Source organism: Rhinatrema bivittatum, chromosome 1, assembly GCF_901001135.1.
Source record: "Rhinatrema bivittatum chromosome 1, aRhiBiv1.1, whole genome shotgun sequence".
Taxonomy (NCBI): Eukaryota; Metazoa; Chordata; class Amphibia; order Gymnophiona; family Rhinatrematidae; genus Rhinatrema; species Rhinatrema bivittatum.
In genome coordinates, this window is record NC_042615.1 from 761632773 (window position 1) to 761651120 (window position 18348).

General features: G+C 42.1%; 1 protein-coding gene across 1 annotated transcript in view; it reads left to right on the top strand.

Annotated features, from left to right (window-relative positions):
- PDZD2 (PDZ domain containing 2) overlaps positions 1–18348 on the top strand; it is a 718708-nt gene that overhangs the window by 582500 nt on the left and 117860 nt on the right. Inside the window, 3 exon segments of the mRNA XM_029579361.1 lie at positions 3239–3356; positions 9928–10060; positions 14257–14338. Of these exon segments, the coding sequence (XP_029435221.1) occupies positions 3239–3356; positions 9928–10060; positions 14257–14338 (333 nt within the window).

Below are 18348 nucleotides of genomic sequence, written 5' to 3' on the forward strand. Positions count from 1 at the left end.
GAGTTTAGGAAGTTCCCTCCCAGTCCATGTGTGTGCATACAGGTAGCGGATTTTATAATATGCACGCGCTTGTTATAAAATCAGCATGTCCACGTGCACGCGCCAGGTACTGCGCGCACCTTATAGTGCCTCATTAAAAAATGACTGTTCCCCATGATACATGCAGTGCTGTACAATGGTGATACCTACTCAGGAATACCCCAGAAAGTTTGCAGTGTAAGAGTACCTGAGACATCTGAACTCTGGTTTTCCTGGTTCCCAGCCCATTGTGCTAACCACAAGGCTACACATTCTCCCTTACAGTATATCTCCCTTTGTTATTCACTGCAAACTGGAAAATATTCCAGGAAATGTATATGCAATTCCTGTGTGGTATTATGTTTGGCTGTTTATATTCCATATTCATAGAAATTGTTGGAAAGACTGTAAAAAAATATGGTTGCCTTTTTAAAATCAAATCTTTTTAATCTTCTGTTACTGAGTTTAAATCTGGCTCCTAATATGTCGGGGTTACTTTCTTACATGCTTAAAATATGTTGAAGCTGCCTGGTTCTTTTACTGGTCAATATTCAAATCCTGGCCAGCTAAGTAACTTAGGGCCTCATTTTCCAATATCGCATTGGTAATGCATTAGGGGGCGTTTCCCATGCAAATGAGGCTTTTTTCGTGCAGCAGGGAAACATCACGTGCGGTGATGTTTTCACGATATGCGGAAATGTATTCGCGAATCACGAAACCATCTTCGCGGTGCACGATAAACAACCAAAGAATCATCACACTGCACAAAACAGGTCCACAACAATTCCAGACAGCCTGTTTCAGTATCCAGCATGCTGGAGGGGGGGGGGGGGGGGGAAGAGAGAGAGAGAGAGAGAGAGAGAGAGAGAGAGAGAGAGAGAGAGAGAGAGAGAGAGAGAGAGAGAGAGAGAGAGAGAGAGAGAGAGAGAGAGAGAGCGCGCGCTTTGCTATAATGTCTACTCCCTAGACAGGTATTTGTATCCCTATGAGAGGCCCACCTAGTAACTCGAGGTGGGGATTAGGTAAGAGTGTAGGGGGTTGGGGCCGCTTTCACATTCAACGTGAGACGTACGAACAGAACAGTGGTCTCTTGTGAAGATTTGAAGGCCTTCGGAGTGAGGAAACTCACTCCAAGATGAGATTTGGACAATGTTCTCTCCACCTAGCTTGTTGTTGCCCAGGTAGAGTGTCCATCAAGCTAGGTGGAGAGAGCATTGCCCAAATCTCATCTTGGAGTGAGTTTCCTCACTCCGAAGGCCTTCAAATCTTCACAAGAGACCACTGTTCTGTTCGTACGTCTCATGTTGAATGTGAAAGCGGCCCCAACCCCCTACACTCTTACCTAATCCCCACCTCGAGTTACTAGGTGGGCCTCTCATAGGGATACAAATACCTGTCTAGGGAGTAGACATTATAGCAAAGCTCTCAGTCTCTCTCTCTCTCCCTCTCTCCCTCTCCCTCCCCCTCCCAGGATACTGACACAGGCTGTCCAGAATCGTCATGGACTGCGATCAACCTTTACTGGCGTCTAGCACACAATGTAACACAAATGAAAGGGTTGTAGCTATGAGCCGCGCTAACACTGCAGCTGTTTCGCAGCACACGATAACTGTTTCCCGCTTTACATATGCTCCGCCCAACTCCGCCCCCTGAATAACAAATTTGCATTCGCAAATCACGTTAACGGCTGTTAGCGCGATTTGCGAATTTATCTCCCGCGGTAACGCCTTGGAAAATGACCCCCTTAGCTGGATAACACTACCCCCGCTAAGTTACAAGAACATTCAGTGGCATGTTATGCTATGCCGCTGAATATCCATGTATATATTGCAACATAGATAAGTCATATACGTCTAGGTTTAGACCTGCTATTGAGCAAGTCTAATCTTAGATGGACAACTTATTTGGCTAAGTATCAATATTGCTACTTAGCCGGATACGTTATCTGGCTAAGTAGCACTGCCCACAAAGTTCTCCGGCTAGGAGATAGCTGAGTAAGTGATTTATCCAGCCGTTTAGCGGCCGCTGAATTTAAGTGGATATTCAGCGGCTGCTAGATAGCCAGATAAGCCCTGCTTATCCGTCTATCTGCCGGCTGAATATCAGGCCCAATATATCAGTTACACTTCTTAAAAATATTGTCACACTCTTTTCTTTCTTCTCTATTTGCTGTATGAATAGAATTCAAAACTAGGCAACAATAACTAGTTGGTTTGATTCTGCATACGTTATATGAAATGCATAAGTAGCCTATCATATTGTGTGTTATATTCATGCGGATAGCCTACATTTCTGTAGCCCATAGTTGGTACTCACACTATTTCTAAATAAATATGTGCTTCTGGGATATACCGTTATGCTAACAGATTTTGTGATTGTATGTGTTTGGTGTGCTCCTAACTTAAATCTACAAATACAGCCATGGAGATCCACTGACTGAAATTTGAATATAAGCAAAAAAAAAAAAGGTAAAATAATATGGTGTTTCTGTGGAAACAGTCCAAGAAAAACATTATGAATTATTAGGAAATGAATGGAGAATAAAACAGAGAATGTCGCCATATCTCTGTATTGCTTCATGGTGAGACCGCAGCTAGAGTATTGTTTGCAATTCTGGTTGCTGCATCTAAAAAAAAAATATATAGTTGAGCAGGAAAAGGTATAGAAAACGGTGACCACAACGATAAAGGGGATGGAACGGCTCCCCTGTGAGGAAACACTAAAGAGGTTAGGGCTATTCAGCTTGGAGAAGAGATGGCTAAATAGGGCTGTGATAGAGGTCTATAAAATCATGAGTGGAGTGGAATGGGAAATCAGTTTTTTACACTTTCCAAAAATACAGTGACTCGGGGACACTCTATGAAGTTGGTAAATAGCACATTTAAAATAGAGAAAATATTTTTTCATTCAGTCAAAATTAAACTCTGATACTCATTGCTACAGGATGTGGTAAAAGCAGAAAGCTTAATTGGGTTTAAAAAAGGTCTGGACAAGTTCTTGGAGAAAAAGCCCATAAACCGTTATTAACCAGGAAAGCCATTTCTTATCCCTGGGAGTTAGCAGCACAGAATCTTTCAACTATTTGGAATCTTGCCCGTAACTTGTGTCCTGGATTGGCAATTGTTAAAAATGGGTTACTGGGCTTGATGGACCTTCGAGCTCCCCCAGTATGGCTATTCTTATGTTCTTATGGTTTTTCTGTTCATGTTCATTTTTACAGAGCCAGGAGTTGGGTTAGGCATTGGTGTCTGTTGCCTTACACTAGAAAACAGCCCTCCAGGGATTTATATTCACAGTCTGGCACCAGGGTCCGTGGCCAAGATGGATGGTAGACTAAGGTCAGTTCTAAGCTGTGAGCAAAATATTCTGATGTATATAGAATGAAATTAAATCTCATAAGACTTTATTTTTACCAATGCACAATGCTTAAATGTGTCTAGAACTATTACCACAAATAATATCAAAGATCTCCAGAATAAAGTGAACATGCCTTTAAAAATATGATTTTCTTATTTAAGTTTCCTTCTTCATAACCATGTTATCCTCTACAAGCAAAATGCATGTACTGGTACATTAAATAGCCAATAACTTAAGGTCCCATTGAATACACTGGAATTGATTCCTACAAAAGCTTAGATCGGCTACAGGAGTTGTATAGGAGGGCAGGTAGACAGATAATTCAAATGATATCTGTTGTTTGGAAACTAGAAAATTAAAACTAGCTTGGAAAATGTCTCTCTGCTGAAGGATATTTTTATTTATTTTATTTATTTAGGAGTTTTATATATCATTGTTCCAAAAGATCACAATGGTTTACATTATTAGCGTTCATATTCATGGTCAACAATCATATGATTTGTGTTAACGTTCATCCTTCTCATTCAACACCACAGAGATTATATATTTTATATTTTTAATGCCTCCTTTGCTTACATGCGCAGGACAGTACTTATTTATGGCAAAGACCTGTAAAGCAGTGGAATTTGCGGTGGATGTTCCTAGATTGCTTAATAGGAATGTGCCAATATTTAACAGTTCAGTTTATTTGCTTCAGTATTGTACCTTTTAGAAGTAAGTACCTATCTTTATAGTACCTGTAAGAGACAGTTATGATTTGCAGTTATGCTGATAGAATATTTTATTTTCTGGTGTGGTTTTTTTTATTGCATTTTATGTTTTTATACTGTAATGCATCTTGAGCTATTATTGGGAAGAGAATTACATAATCAATGAGAATAAGTAGAAAGACACCCTGATATGACCCTCAGTTTCCATGATATTGTTTTTTGCTACCCATTGTTATCGTCAATCCCTAGTTTGCTGTTTCGTAGTTTTGAAGATCTTACCCCATGCTTTCACGTGTGTAGTATATTTACTCTCTCCGATACACGGTTTCTGTATCAATGTTATCTGCTTGATTATTTTACTGGAATCCCTACTTCTTTGTAATTGTTCTCTTCTGAAGCTCTGTTACTGTTCAATGTAATTGCTTTCATTTTCTGAAGCACTGTTACTGTTCAATGTAAACCGAACTGATTTGTAACCTTTTACAAGAATTTCGGTATATAAAACTGTTAAATAAATAAATAAATAAATAAATAAATAGTGAAAAGAAAAGATTCAGGGGATGGTTTTCAAAGCACAAGTATTTCACAGTGCTTAGAGAACAGATATGAATGTGAAAACCCTCCTTTGTTTTTTTTTTCTCTTAACACTCTCTCTGTGACTTTGAGCAAATCACTTAACCTTTATATACTCAGATTTAGCCTATAAGATTTCTGTGCCAAGGACACTTTAGCTAGATAATTACATTGTTTGGTTATATAAACTGACAGTTTATATCAGTATGACACTATGCCTTAGACGTGCAGGCTGCCTAAACAAAGAAACTTAGTGTAAGATCTAACATCCTGACCATAGATTTCACAAGGGTCATGTCCTGCTGGTCTCAAGCTGAGTTTTTATTCATTTTACAAAGAATGATTATTTCTTCTCCCTTGCCCTTTTTGAATTTTGAGGATATATATGTATGCACGTCCAGACTCCTCCTCCTCCATGCATACAGGATATATACACGTAAGTTCACCCACATATTGGGTGGGCAGTTTTAGAACAAGCTATTTATTTGGGTAAAGCACTATTTTACCACAAAAATGCATTCAGAAATGAACCTCCTTATGGAAATCTTTTACATAAATAAAAATGAATAAAGTTCTCCCTTTCTCTAATGTTGGTTTGGCCCATAGGATTTAGACTCATGCCTGGACTTTCTTTGGACTCAAGCGAGAGGTGAGAAAAATACCCACATCTTGTAGACTCAATTTAAATCTATCGGGGGTCATATTCAGTAGGCCAGTTAGTGGACAAGTTATCTGAGTAATTGTTGACCGGATAACCTGTCCCATGTATTCAGCAGGATAAACATTCTGCTGAATATATTTACCTAAAGTTATCAGCTACATATAGACGGATAACTTTTTCCCTAACCAATCAGCATTTCAATATGACTTGTTAGGCCTAAAGTTATCTGGCCTTGTGTGGCCGGCTATCTTCAAAAGATAACCAGTTAAGTGGCCATTATTAAAAAAAAATAAAAACCATCACCACCACTACAAATGTGGACTTTCCAGTCCCTTCAATAATGCTTCGGCGTCCTAAGGTTGTTTTTTGATAGACACCCCTTCAGCACTTAAAATACCTACCAGTCTCTCCCCTGCTTTGACTCACCCCTCTATAAACCAACAGGCCCAATAAGTTTGTGTAAAGATTTATTTATGTTGTCCGACTCTGTTTTTTATATCTTAACGTTTTTAATGTTACCTTAATTATGTATGCTTTTAACTTGTAAACCATTTTGATCAATAAGTCACTATAAAAGCGGAATATAAATATTTTTAAATAAATCCCCCCATCACAAAAGTCTGACACCCCCCTCCACTACTGTCCAGGACCCCCCCCAAACTCCTGAAATTTAAAAATAAATCAGCTATAGGCGCTGGCTGGGCCCCACCCTCCCTGCTAGATATACCAACAAATATTGCTTTCTTGCCCCCCCCCCCCACCACACTGCCACCCTCCTTCCATAGACCTCCCACCCACCCACCCAGTACCTGAATCCATTTCCCATTTATTATCCTGGGATCGCAGTACAGTGTGATCCAGGGCACTTCCAGCAATGCTCTAGTGATAGCGCTGGAAACAGCTTTTGATGACAGCTTACGTTTTCAGCATTATTAATAGAGCAATGCTGGAAGCGCCCAGAATCACATCGTATTGTGATCCCGAGATTAAAAAGGAAGACCCTCTTCAGGTACTAGCGGGTAGGAGGGCTACGAAGGGAGGGATGATGGCAGTGGGGGAGCCAAGGAGGAAATATTTGGCGGTACACTTAGCAGGTAGGAAGGAGGGAGGGTCCAGCCAGTGCCTATAACTGATTTATTTTTAAACTTCAGGGGCTTTGGGGTGTCCTGGACAGTGGCGGTGGGGAGATGGGAGGTAGGAGGTCCTTGATAGTTTTTTTAGACCTGAAGCAGGTCTACAGTTATCCAGCTTACTTAGCCAGATATATCTGAAATTGGACTGAGTTAGCCGGATAACTTAGCACATCCTGGAACGCCTCTTTTTCCGGCTAAATTATAGCCAGATAATGACTTATCCAGCAATATTTAGTCAGATAAGTGGCTGAAAATGGTAAAACTTGCCATTTAGTCGGATAACTTATGAGTTATCCATCTAAATGGCTTTTGAATATTGACCTCATCGTTACTTCAGATACAGCCATCCAGCTTGTTACGTTAGCCGGCTAACTCCTATACTTGGAGTTAGCCGACTAACCTAACTGGCTGACTCTGGTCGGCCTGTAGGGCTGCCCTAAAGTTAGCCAGTTAGACATGACCGTGTAACTTTAAGATAGCCAGGTGTATTCAGCGGCACCGTCTTATCCAGATATGTTTATCCAGCTAACTAGCCGAGCTGCTCAGCAGCTGAAAATGGAGCCCCCTTTGCTTTTCTACCTTGATCCCTCGTGGAACCCCCATGGGGGACCCAGAAGCAGTAACAGCCTGCTTAATCCTCTCTGAGGCTTTTCTGCGCAGGTCCAAAAAGCATTTGTATTGATCGATTTGGAGAGTAATACAGCCATAAGCATTTTCTGGATTCCTGGTCTTTTGTTTTTTTCCCCTTCTCTCTCATCCTGCCATCTTAGTGCTGACTCTGCTGCAGTCTTTGCCTTCAAAATTAGAAGCAGAGTTGTAGCATCACACGAGTTCAGAGAGTAGAAAACCAGCTTTGTTCACATTCTATGCAAATCTCCCATGTCTGCTCCAGAACTGGATGTGGGCTATTGAAATGCTATTACCTGTAATATTGCCCTTGGTCCGCATTCTGCGAGTACACTTTGATGTAAATTATGTTTCATATAGTCATCATTGCCAATGCAAAAACCACAAAATCGAAAGATTATAATGTATATGCAAGGCCCCGCTGCAGAAAATATGTTTTCAATATAGAGGGAATGTCCTTTAATGACATCCTTAGACGATGTTCCTTTTCTGAATGCTACCAGATGTCCGCCAACAAAAGAGACTGTGGAGACATCCCACGTGACCACTGAGCAGTGTTTTCAGAGAGAAACTGTGCTCTTCCACTGGCTTCTGTAGTGCCTAATGCGAAGCTTACAAATTGTTACCTCTTGCCCAGTTCAGGTCTGTGAAGGGTTACAGTCTTATAAATTATTGTTCAAAACCTGAGCTTCATATTCCCCAGGGAAAAGGACTGTTTTGTTTTCAGTTGTTTGATGGTGGTAGGAAAGCTTCCACCCCTCTTTCGCCTTCAGGTTGTTTTTTTGCTGGTGTGTTCTTTGGGAATTAATGTGGCAAAAGCTAAGATTGTTGTCTTTGCAGAAAAATTTGTGGAAAATGTCTTATTTCCATGAACTTTTTTGCCATAGAATTTGATGGGACTTTTTTTGATAAAATGGGTCAAAAATTGCATAATTGTCCCACTGCATTTGGGACTCCTCCCGCCATCTTGCCCCCTTTTTTTTAAACCTAATGATGTACTGTGGAGTTGGTGAACGTCACTGTCCGTGGTGGTGGCCCTGATTACCTGAAGTCCGCATTAAACTGGAAACATACACATCTTTATCTTCTTGCTATCCATTTCATCCACTGGACCCTTTATTGTCTACTAAATGTCCTGTTTGAATCTATATGACTGCTCACAATGAATCTACCTCTTGTCTTCAGCCGTTCCTGCATACATGCTCTGACTTTGTTTAGTATCTTTGAACTGATTGATTGCAATTTGGATGGTAATTTTAATTGTAATTTGATTGTAATCAATTTTGAGACTAACTTAGGAAAAGTTGGACTATCAAAGGTTTATAAAGAAATATGTAACCCACCTCTGAGGTAGTATAAAGTATCTGTTGTCAAGGGAGCAGTAGTTAGCATAGAAGAAATAACCTTATAAACGTATGCAGGTTTGCTTGCCTGGAAGGGGGGTATGACAGCCCCCTGCAATACCAAACCTGGTCTCCCCACACAGATTCTGTTTCCCTTCAGTTCAGCAAACCTAAATACATTGACAACAGGAGTAAGAGTTTTAATGTTTACTGAAAACAAATAAATTAATACAGTAAGAAGAAGCACTGGTATCATGAAATCCACAGGTAGCAATAACAGAAAACAGGGAATCCCCAACCTAATGAAGCACACTTTGCCCAACACTCAATTATGTATTAGTATCACTTACTTAGAGCAACTAGCTGATTACCTAGTTGATCAATTTTAACAGTAATTTTAGCATAAGTATTGTCTGGTGTCTCTAAATGTGCACATAACTTCCACTGTTGGGGCCCATGCTGGAATTCCACTTTAGAAAGGCAGTTAAGTCAGAAAATGCCGGCAAATTGTGGCAGAACTAGGGTGGGGGGGGGAGGGCAGAGGTTATTTTTCTCTCTCACAAATCTGTCCCTCCACTCACACAGGGGGGGAGAAGGCTCCAAGATTAACTGGCACCCCCTTCCAGAGAAACGCCATTCACGTAGCTGCTCTTCTCTCTTATGGGGCTAGGCGCAGCAGTCAGATGCTCTGTCCGTACAAGGTGGGGGTAGAGGCGGACACTTCCCTCGGATCTCTGGATTCCTGGAACGGCTGGTAAATGCAAGACAGGAACAGCTCTCTCTCCCACGTAGCGTGGTTCATCTTCCCTCTTCTCTCAGCTGCCTGGGAGATTAAAAAGCCAAGTCCTGGTTGCATTTTTCTTGTCCTCATTCATTCGTGCAGGACTTTTACAGCTCCCATTGGCTCTTGAGGTCAGCTGACTCCTTGTTTCTCCCTGCAGCTTCCCCCACTCCCTTCCAGCTTGTTTGTTTTTTCCCGTTAACCCTTTGGTGGTGGGTTCTGTTGACAGCAACTTACTGATATAAACAACCATTTTAGCTCCAGTTGTTTTTTTTATGTGACCCCGATAGCAGCAAGTTACTTAGGATTAGCAGGATAGAAATAGGCAGACGATAAGCCATATGGTCTTTTTCTGCCATCATGTTTCCATGTTCCATTTTCTGAGTTTTATGTGGAATTTTTCCCATTAAAACCTATGGTAAATATCTCCATGGCGCTTACCAATGTTGTAGAATATTTGTGCAAATATTCACAAGATTAACTTTTGACATATCCTAAGTGTCAAGATAAACAAGAAAATTGACCTTCTTTTGGTAAATTCTTTGCTGGATTTACCTGGTGGCAATGTTGTAAAAATGCTCTTTGCTTAGGACTGTGTTTATTCAAATTATCAACACAAGTCATGTTTCAATAATTAAATATGAACACCTTCAAGGAGTTTCAGATTTGAAGAAAAGAGAGGCATAAATGCCATTTGTAAAAGTTGATTTGCTTTTGTCCTTAGTCGGGGAGATCAGATCCTGGAAGCAGATTCGGTGAGCCTGAGGCACGCAGCTCTGAGCGAAGCGTATGCTATTCTGAGTGAGTGCGGTCCAGGACCTGTTAGCCTTATCATCAGCCGCCATCCCAACCCAAAGGTAAGCAGCAAGCGTAGACGTGTCCTTGCCTGCCTTTGAGCAACAATAACATCAACGGCTGAGTTTCTGTTAGGGATATGCATTTGTTTAAAATGGATGCAACTTCTTAACTGAAAAAGAACATGTTTGGTCCATTCCAAATGGATCAACTGTAAACAGCCTTGTCTGAAAATATCCCAAAATTTTCAGGGATTTTCCATTCACTTTAAAAAAAAAAAAGTGGCCTCCCCAGGTCCCTGCTGCTGTTGCTTCCTACTGTCTTCTGGGGCCCCCCTGGTCCTTCAAACCCCCATCATCACCCCCACCACCAACCCCAGTCGGTACCTCCCTGGGAACCCCCCTGGACTCCTTCTCCCATCTGCTGAAAATGAGCAGTAGCAATTCCCAATCGCTCCAAACCTGCTGCATCTCTTTAAAAAAAAAGGGCAGCTCTGATCCTCAGACCAGCACCAAAGTGACATCAAAATAATGATGTCTCTGGGCCTACTGGCACCATTTTCTTGTAGGACCATACATTCGTACAGCTGTGCAAGAAAATAGCGCTGGCCAGCCCTGAGACCATTGTCATTTTGATGTCACTTTGGTGCCGGTCTCAGGGCTGGACAGGGCCGTTTTCAGGGAAGACCTAGCAGGGCAGGAGCAGTTGAGGATTTCCCCTGCCTCTTTCTTCCTGCAAGACCCCCACCGAAGGGGTAAGTGGGGGGGGCTGGGGAGGTCCCCGGCTCCAGCTTATTTCCAGGAGGTGGAAAGCTGAGTAGAGGAGTCCTGGGAGGCCCCAGTTGGGTTTGACTCAGCCTGCTGGGTAGGTCTTGGCCCTGGCTTATTGGCAGGGGTCGGGTTGTTTAAGGAGCCAGGGTTACACCCCTACAAGCGGTGGCAGGAGTCCAGCGGGGCCCCAGGAGTCTTCGTTTCAGGAGGGATTTTTGTTTTGGGTTGTTTTTTTTTAATGTTCATTTCGATATGGCAAATGAACTGAACTGAAATACAGTAAATATTAAAATGAAGCATAAGAATATAAGAAATTGCCATGCTGGGTCAGACCAAGGGTCCATCAAGCCCAGCATCCTGTTTCCAACAGAGGCCAAAACCAGGCCACAAAAACTTGGCAATTACCCAGCAAAAAACAAATAAACCTGGATTATATAAAAAATCTCAAAGGGGGAGAAAGAAGCAGGTTATTATTACTGCATTGCAATTAGAGTTAAATGACGCACATGGAGTTAAAGTGATATGTTACTAAATTTATCTCACTATCGGGCGGATTTTAAAAGCCCTGCTCGTGTAAATCCGCCCGGATTTACGCAAGCAGGGCCTTGCACGCCGGTGCGCGCGTAGGTCCCGGGGTTTTTCGAAGGGGGCGTGTCGGGGGCGGGACCGGATGATGCGGTGTTTCGGGGGCGGGACGCGGCGTTTCGGGGGCGGGACCGGGGGCGTGGTCCAGGCCTCCGGACCAGCCCCCGGGTCGGAAGACGGCGCGCCAGCAGTCTGCTTCTCGCAGGCGTAAATCTAGAACAAAGGTAAGGGGGGGGTTTAGATAGGGCCGGGGGGGTGGGTTAGGTAGGGGAAGGGAGGGGAAGGTGAGGGGAGGGCGAAAGGAAGTTCCCTCCGAGGCCGCTCCGATTTCGGAGCGGCCTCGGAGGGAACGGAGGCAGGCTGCGCGGCTTGGCACGCGCAGGCTGCCCAAAATCGGCAGCCTTGCGCGCGCCGATCCAGGATTTTAGAGGATACGCGCGGCTATGCGCGTATCTTATAAAATCCAGCGTACTTTTGTTTGCACCTGCTGCGCAAACAAAAGTACGCGATCGCGCTTTTTTAAAAAATCTACCCCTATGTGTAGTGCTGGAAGAGCCTGGCGTTTTGTCGTTTAGTAATATTAGCAGTAATGCTTTGAACTTGCTGTTTGCCAAGAGTACCCAAAGCACTCTCCATTGAAAGTGGAGCACCTGTGTTTTGTTAATTTTCTAATAAACTTTTCTGAGTGCCCATTGATATTTTTGTAACATAATAGCTGTGAGAGCACATTACCGTAGGGGATGTACCATATTCCCATTCTATCTGTGTTCTTTCCGAGAACTGGCTGATCTTTTTGTGCTTGAAATCTCCTTGAATATTAAACTGAGGTTTTACAGACAAAGTTAGTGAAATTCTGCTGACCTCATGTTATGTTATAGCACACTGGGAGAAAGCATCAAGTAAGACATACAAAGTTTATTCTTATTCTCAGTAATGCCGTTAGGCTACATCTGAGATTTTTAAAAAAAATGGAAACAATAACAGATGCCTGCACAGTAAATTTAATAAGTTCCAGCGGCCCCTATGGTGTACCGTGATCTGGGCCTGCTGCTTCAGCCATCACTAAGCAGCTACAGCAAAAGCGTACCCTCCCATCAGAGATGCTTAGCTGTGGCAAAAGTGTACGTTTTTTCCGTAGCTGCTTAGTGACGGCAGAAGCGGCGGGTCCAGATCACGGCAGGACTCTACCACGATCCAGGCTGAAGACTGAACAGATTGGAAGGTACCGGAAGGGTATGGGTTGAGGTGAAGGGGCCCTGGAACTTACCAAATTTTGAAAATTTTCACCGGAGCCGGGAGCAGTGAGGGAGGGAGAGGGGGAGGGACCGGGCTCAGTGCTGAAATTTCTGACTTTCTTCAATGAAGGGGGATAGGAGGTGGGGGGTCGGTAGTTGGAGGGCTGCAGGCTCGGCTCTGCAGAGCTGAGCATTTAATCCTCAGATGAGACAGAGGAGAGGGAACGTGTTTAGCTCAGCAGGCCCACCATCAATTTGTTTTTAATTTTAGTTTTGTTTCATTACATAACTGGCCATATTCTTATATCTAAAGTTATCAGTGAAACCGGTGATATTCAAAAGAATATCCGGTTATGTTTAAAGTTATCCGGCTAAAGTTAGCTGGATAACTTTAATTGGGGATATTCGGTGGGACATTTATCCCACTGAATATTCAGGACAAGTTATCCAGTTAACTTTAGCTGGATAACGTGACCACTAAACAACCTACTGAATATGGACTTCTACATATTTATCTGGCTATATTCTGAAGATGGCCAGTTAAGGATCATATTATCCCCAGGTAATTGTGAATGCAGGCTTGTGCACCAGATCCTATCTCGGATTCTAATTGAGCTGGTTGCCCAAAGGAGCAGGAGGAAATGGCGGGATCAAAACAAACCTAATAAATAAATAACACTGAATTGCTTATAGAGGTGTGGGTAAAACAGTGCTTTACCCACAGAGATGGCTTTTGTAAAAACTGCCCAGCCGATATGCACATAAAATAATTTATTTATAAAAATGTATGAATCGCTTTCCAGCTTTTTCATAAGAGCTTTCAAAGCAATGTACAAATTTACAAACAAAATACAACAATGGATGCAGTATACCTGTATGAGTGCAATTTTAAGCGCACTGGGGAGAGGTGCTCTAGAGGCAGAATCTGGGCGAGGTTTGCATTTATGCACATACTTTTCGATTTTGAAACGTATGCACATAAATTTCCCCCAAATCTTACCCCGCACAAAGTAGCTGTTGTAATTTAGTGCACACGTTTCGTGTGATAATTTTCAAAGCAAAGTGATGTGCATAAATTCACTTTCAAAACTGGTGTAATTTATAAATAATCCCACATGGGATCTACGTACTTAAAACTGGGTTTTATACGTGTTAATGGGATTTTGAAAATTTCCATGATATATGCTAATTTTCAATAGGTTTTATCCACGTTAAGTGCACTTTAAGGGGATAATTTTCAAAAGGATTTATATGATAAAAGTAAGTAGCATATATTGTAGCAATTTTCAAAAGCCCAATTATACGCTAAAGCCCAGTATTAAGAGTATAAATCCTTTTGAAAATTGCCCCCTATATATTTAGGTTATTGGTTAAACATTTTATTAAATAAGTTATAACAGATGTTGATTATTTTTATAAAAGTATTGTTGGTTTAAAACTAATATACTGTTCTTTCTTAGCAGTACATCATTAATGACAGAGCAATAGGGTGATAATTCTGATTTCTGGGAATTCGATCACTTTGAATTTTTTGACCTTTGTTCATTTGTTTTAATGATAACCTTCCTAAAACCAAGAGTTTTTTGGTAACTGAATTTTCAATTTTCAATTCAGATTGAGTGAGATTTTTATATTTAGAAATAACCTCTACTCTTCACTAACAATCAGGTTTCTGAGCAAGAAATGGATGAAGCAATTTCTCGTACAACGCATCGAGAGAGCAAGGATGCCATTTCACCTCATGTCTTAGGTAGGTGCACAGGCTTTCTGCAGTCGAATTCCTATAAATGTAATTGTGTGGGATTGGATATTGTACATACTGAGTTCAATTTTCAAAGGGCTTTTAACAAGTAACTAAATAGTCACCCAGTAGGAAGGCTCTAGTTAAAAATTGTCCCCCTCATAGTGACTAAAAGTATGCACAGATTTTCACAATGTCTATATTGTAGACAGATTAAAAAGAAGCATTCCTTGGGGTGCGTTTAGGTCGGGGAAGTAAAACACACAGTCAGGTCACATAAAAAAGAGAAGCTTGGTGATGTTTTTTTGTGGTCCTGGTACCAGTTCTGTGGGTTCAGAAATTACACTTGGTTGGGGAGACGTTGGACTGGACCTTGCTCAAAGGCTTTGGGATAGTATTTCTTCTGCTGGACAGGGCAAAGTAGCAAAATCCTCCTTTTCCCTTCAATGGCCATCTAACTTCCCTGCTTCAATCTTCTGTCACCTTTCTCACCCTGCCTTAGCGGACCCAACTTCAGACTCACAACTTTGGGGTTCTAATTTAAAGTCTCACACAAGCGTATATAGTTCAAACAAAATTATAAAACTTTATTCTTCTGGGATACCAGCAGTCAATTTACAATAAAAATCAGTAAAAAGGATGAGATACAGTAGAGATACCATAAACATAGTTTACATGTCTTCTTCTTCTAGATCTTAATCTATTTCAAACAACTCTGATATTAGTCATTCTTCTTCCATAATCTCATCAGTACTTACAACCCATCACTGAATTCTTTTCGGACAGAACTTTCTAGGTAAGGCCACAGGATCTTCCATTTTGTGGTTATGGTCCTTGCTTTTCTCTAGGTACCTCTGGGCCTGGTCAAATAACTGAGTATTTTCAGCACTCATGGTGATGAAGGGTCCTGCTGGACCCATACTCACTTCAGCCTTTCCCTCTCAATCCCTCTTCAGATTCACAATTCTCACTAAGTGCTTACTCTTATATAGTCACAGGGCACGCATCCCCTAGAAGTCATCTGTACACACACTTAAAGAGATAACCAAAAACTCTTCTGTGGCAGCATAATCATAACATAATAAAAAGTAGAAGTTAAATTAACATGTTGGAACAATGTAAAAGGACATATAGCTAGTGGCATAGGACCAGAATTTAGAGCCTGGGCACATGTACATTTGATTTTTCAAAGCACGTGTGCTTTTCCCCCTATTCCTCTGTCTACAGAAATATGAGGTGCAAAGAACACAGGCATTTTGTACCTACATATCTTATAGGTAATTTTCAAAATGAAACTACCTGCATTGTTTCCCTTATGAAACTTGTCTACAAGGTCCTCGTAACTTTATCCGGATATTCAGCAGGACTTATCCAGATAAGTCTGCCACTAAATATATTTGGTTAAATTTATCCAGAACCTTTTTACCTGGCTAGACTTACCTCTAACTTTATCTGTACAACGCCACCAGCCGCACCTATTTTTTTGGGATTAAGATTGGGAGAGCAACAATTTGTCCATACATGTGCACTCAGCAGCTGGTGGTGGTGGTGGTGGTCTGGGGCAGAGGGTACAATATATAATATCCTTTGCAGTATGGACAGGAATAACTGGGCAGATAGGATGGATCAGCTTTTTTCTGCCATCATCTACTTTGAGGTCTATATTGAGTAAACCATGAATGGGAAAGTTATCTGGGTAAAATAACTAAGGTTGTGCATTTGGGAAAAACGAAATAGAAAATGACAAAATTTCCTATTTTGTTTTGGTTCCTTTTCAAACCGACATAATTTAAATTCTGACAAAATTTCATCAGAATTTAGCTTTGTTTTGAAAATTGAAAAAAAAAATAAAAAGTCAACCATCAGGCCTAAGCCTAGGCCTTGATCCAGACCCAAGGTGGGGGCCTTGCCTAAGGATTAGGCTGAGACCCAAAGCAGGGGCTGTGGCTTATGCCCAAGCATGATGCTGATGCCTTGGCCTGATGCCAGGGCTTTGCATAGGCCACAGCCCAACTCAATGACCACGTCCTACACCCTGGGGTCTTGTTAGACCCCCCTGCCCATCCCAGGGCTGTCTTTCAAGGTAACCTTTACAATAAAAGTTAAGAGATTTTTAATTGTGTGGTGATGCCATTCCCAAGGCAAGCAGAAGGCCTAGGCATACTTGATGACCACCTGGAGCACAGAAGGTGTCTGAGCAGTAGAATCAGCTACGCAGTGATTACGGTGGTGGGGAGAATCAACTCTGTGACACTTCAGTTGATGGGGAGAATCAGCTATGCGACACTTCAGGAGGTGAGGTGAATCAACTGTGTGCATAGTTGCGGTGGAGGGCAGATAACGAGCTATGTGGTCTGATAGAGATGCTTAGGGTTGGGGAGGTTGCAATCTCTGTCTGCCTATAGTACCTATGACCCTTCCACCAGCCTTGGACCCACCTCTCCCCAAACCCTTCTCCATTAAATCAAATATCCTCTCTGGCCCAAGACAATTCACCCCTTTCCATTTGACCCCCTTCCCCAACCACCAAAAATGACCCTATGGGCTAGTGCCCTCCTGACCCCCTGCCTTTAAAATCCTCATTGGTGGTGAATGTAAGCCTGGGGCGTTCCCTAGCCACAGGCCTAGTTGGTGCCATTTTCGAAAACTGTACTGACCAGCCTCTGCCCCTCCCACATGGTAGAGAAGGAGGGTCTTTTCTTGGGCCGGATACGCTATTTGATTTAATGTGGAGGGTTTGGGAAAGAGGGGTACAGCATTGATGTACGGTTAAAAATGTCTTTACTGTTTTTGCTGGGCTGCCTCAAAAGGCAGCCCCAGGATGGGCAGGGGGTCTAAAAAGACCCTGATGGTGTTTTGAAGATTTATTTGGGGGGGGTTTTCATTTTGGCCCACATAGTACTTTAATTCTAACATGGGAGCCTTGGGACCCATGTTAGAGTTCCACTGCTCCCGTGCTAAAATAAAAATTCAAAAAGGTGTAGATAAAATAAGGTGATTGAAATATTTCTAAGTTAGCCATGTTATTTTATTTACATAATATTGAATATGCATTAGCTGCTTTGCATGTATTATGCAGTTTTATGTATGCAAAGCAGCTAATTGTAATAGGGAGCAGAATTTTATTTGAAAAATTGAGCAACATTGCGAATATTGTGCGACAAACACTTTTTTAACATGCGTTACAGGCCTATCATGGCTTGATAAATCACCCTCTAAGTCGGGACAGTGCTGAATATCAGTGCTGCCTGGATGATGTGATACTGTGCCCCAGGAACACCCCCAGCACGAGTTGTCCAGATAAAATTTAGCCAGGGAATGGGGAAAATATTAAAATCTTGGGTTTGGTCTGTGTCGAAAAGGTCTCCGAGGAGTAGGGATGTCTGTCGGCAGTTACGAGGGCTCTCAGGGTCCAGTAGCATCTGTTTGTTTTAATCGAATGTCTTTAGTCAATGTCCATCTCATAGTTTTCCTCTGTGTAGGTATGTGATGGTGTCGTGTCTACCTCCATCTCTTTCATAGAGAGCTCGGCCTCCTGCTGGAGGGGTTTATAAGCCTGGGTTTCACGGTTGGGCCCTAATTCCCTGCCTGCTGCTGCAGGTGGGTTGCCAAGGTGATTAAATCCTCCACCCTCAGCTTGCTCCTGACCTAGATACAGCCTCAGTCCTTAGACTCCACTGGTCTCTTGGGTTGGAGCCCCGCCCTGAGTTCCCTTTTCTTGAGTCTGGCCCTATGTCTCTGTGTATCTTGCTGTATTATGGGTTGGGGCAGGACCCCGCCATGTCACGGTCTGGCTGACTCCAAAGGTTAGCTGGACAAATTCTTTGAAAATATTGACCTCATTGTTTCTATGCTTTCCAGTTCATTAATAAAGAAAACACTGGTACCAGTATAGATCCCTGGGGCACTCCACTATTCACCTTTATCCATTCACTATTTACTCTTTTGTTTCCTATCCTTATAACTATTAACCAATTCATAATAGGACATTGCCTCCTATTCTGTAACTTTTTTATTTC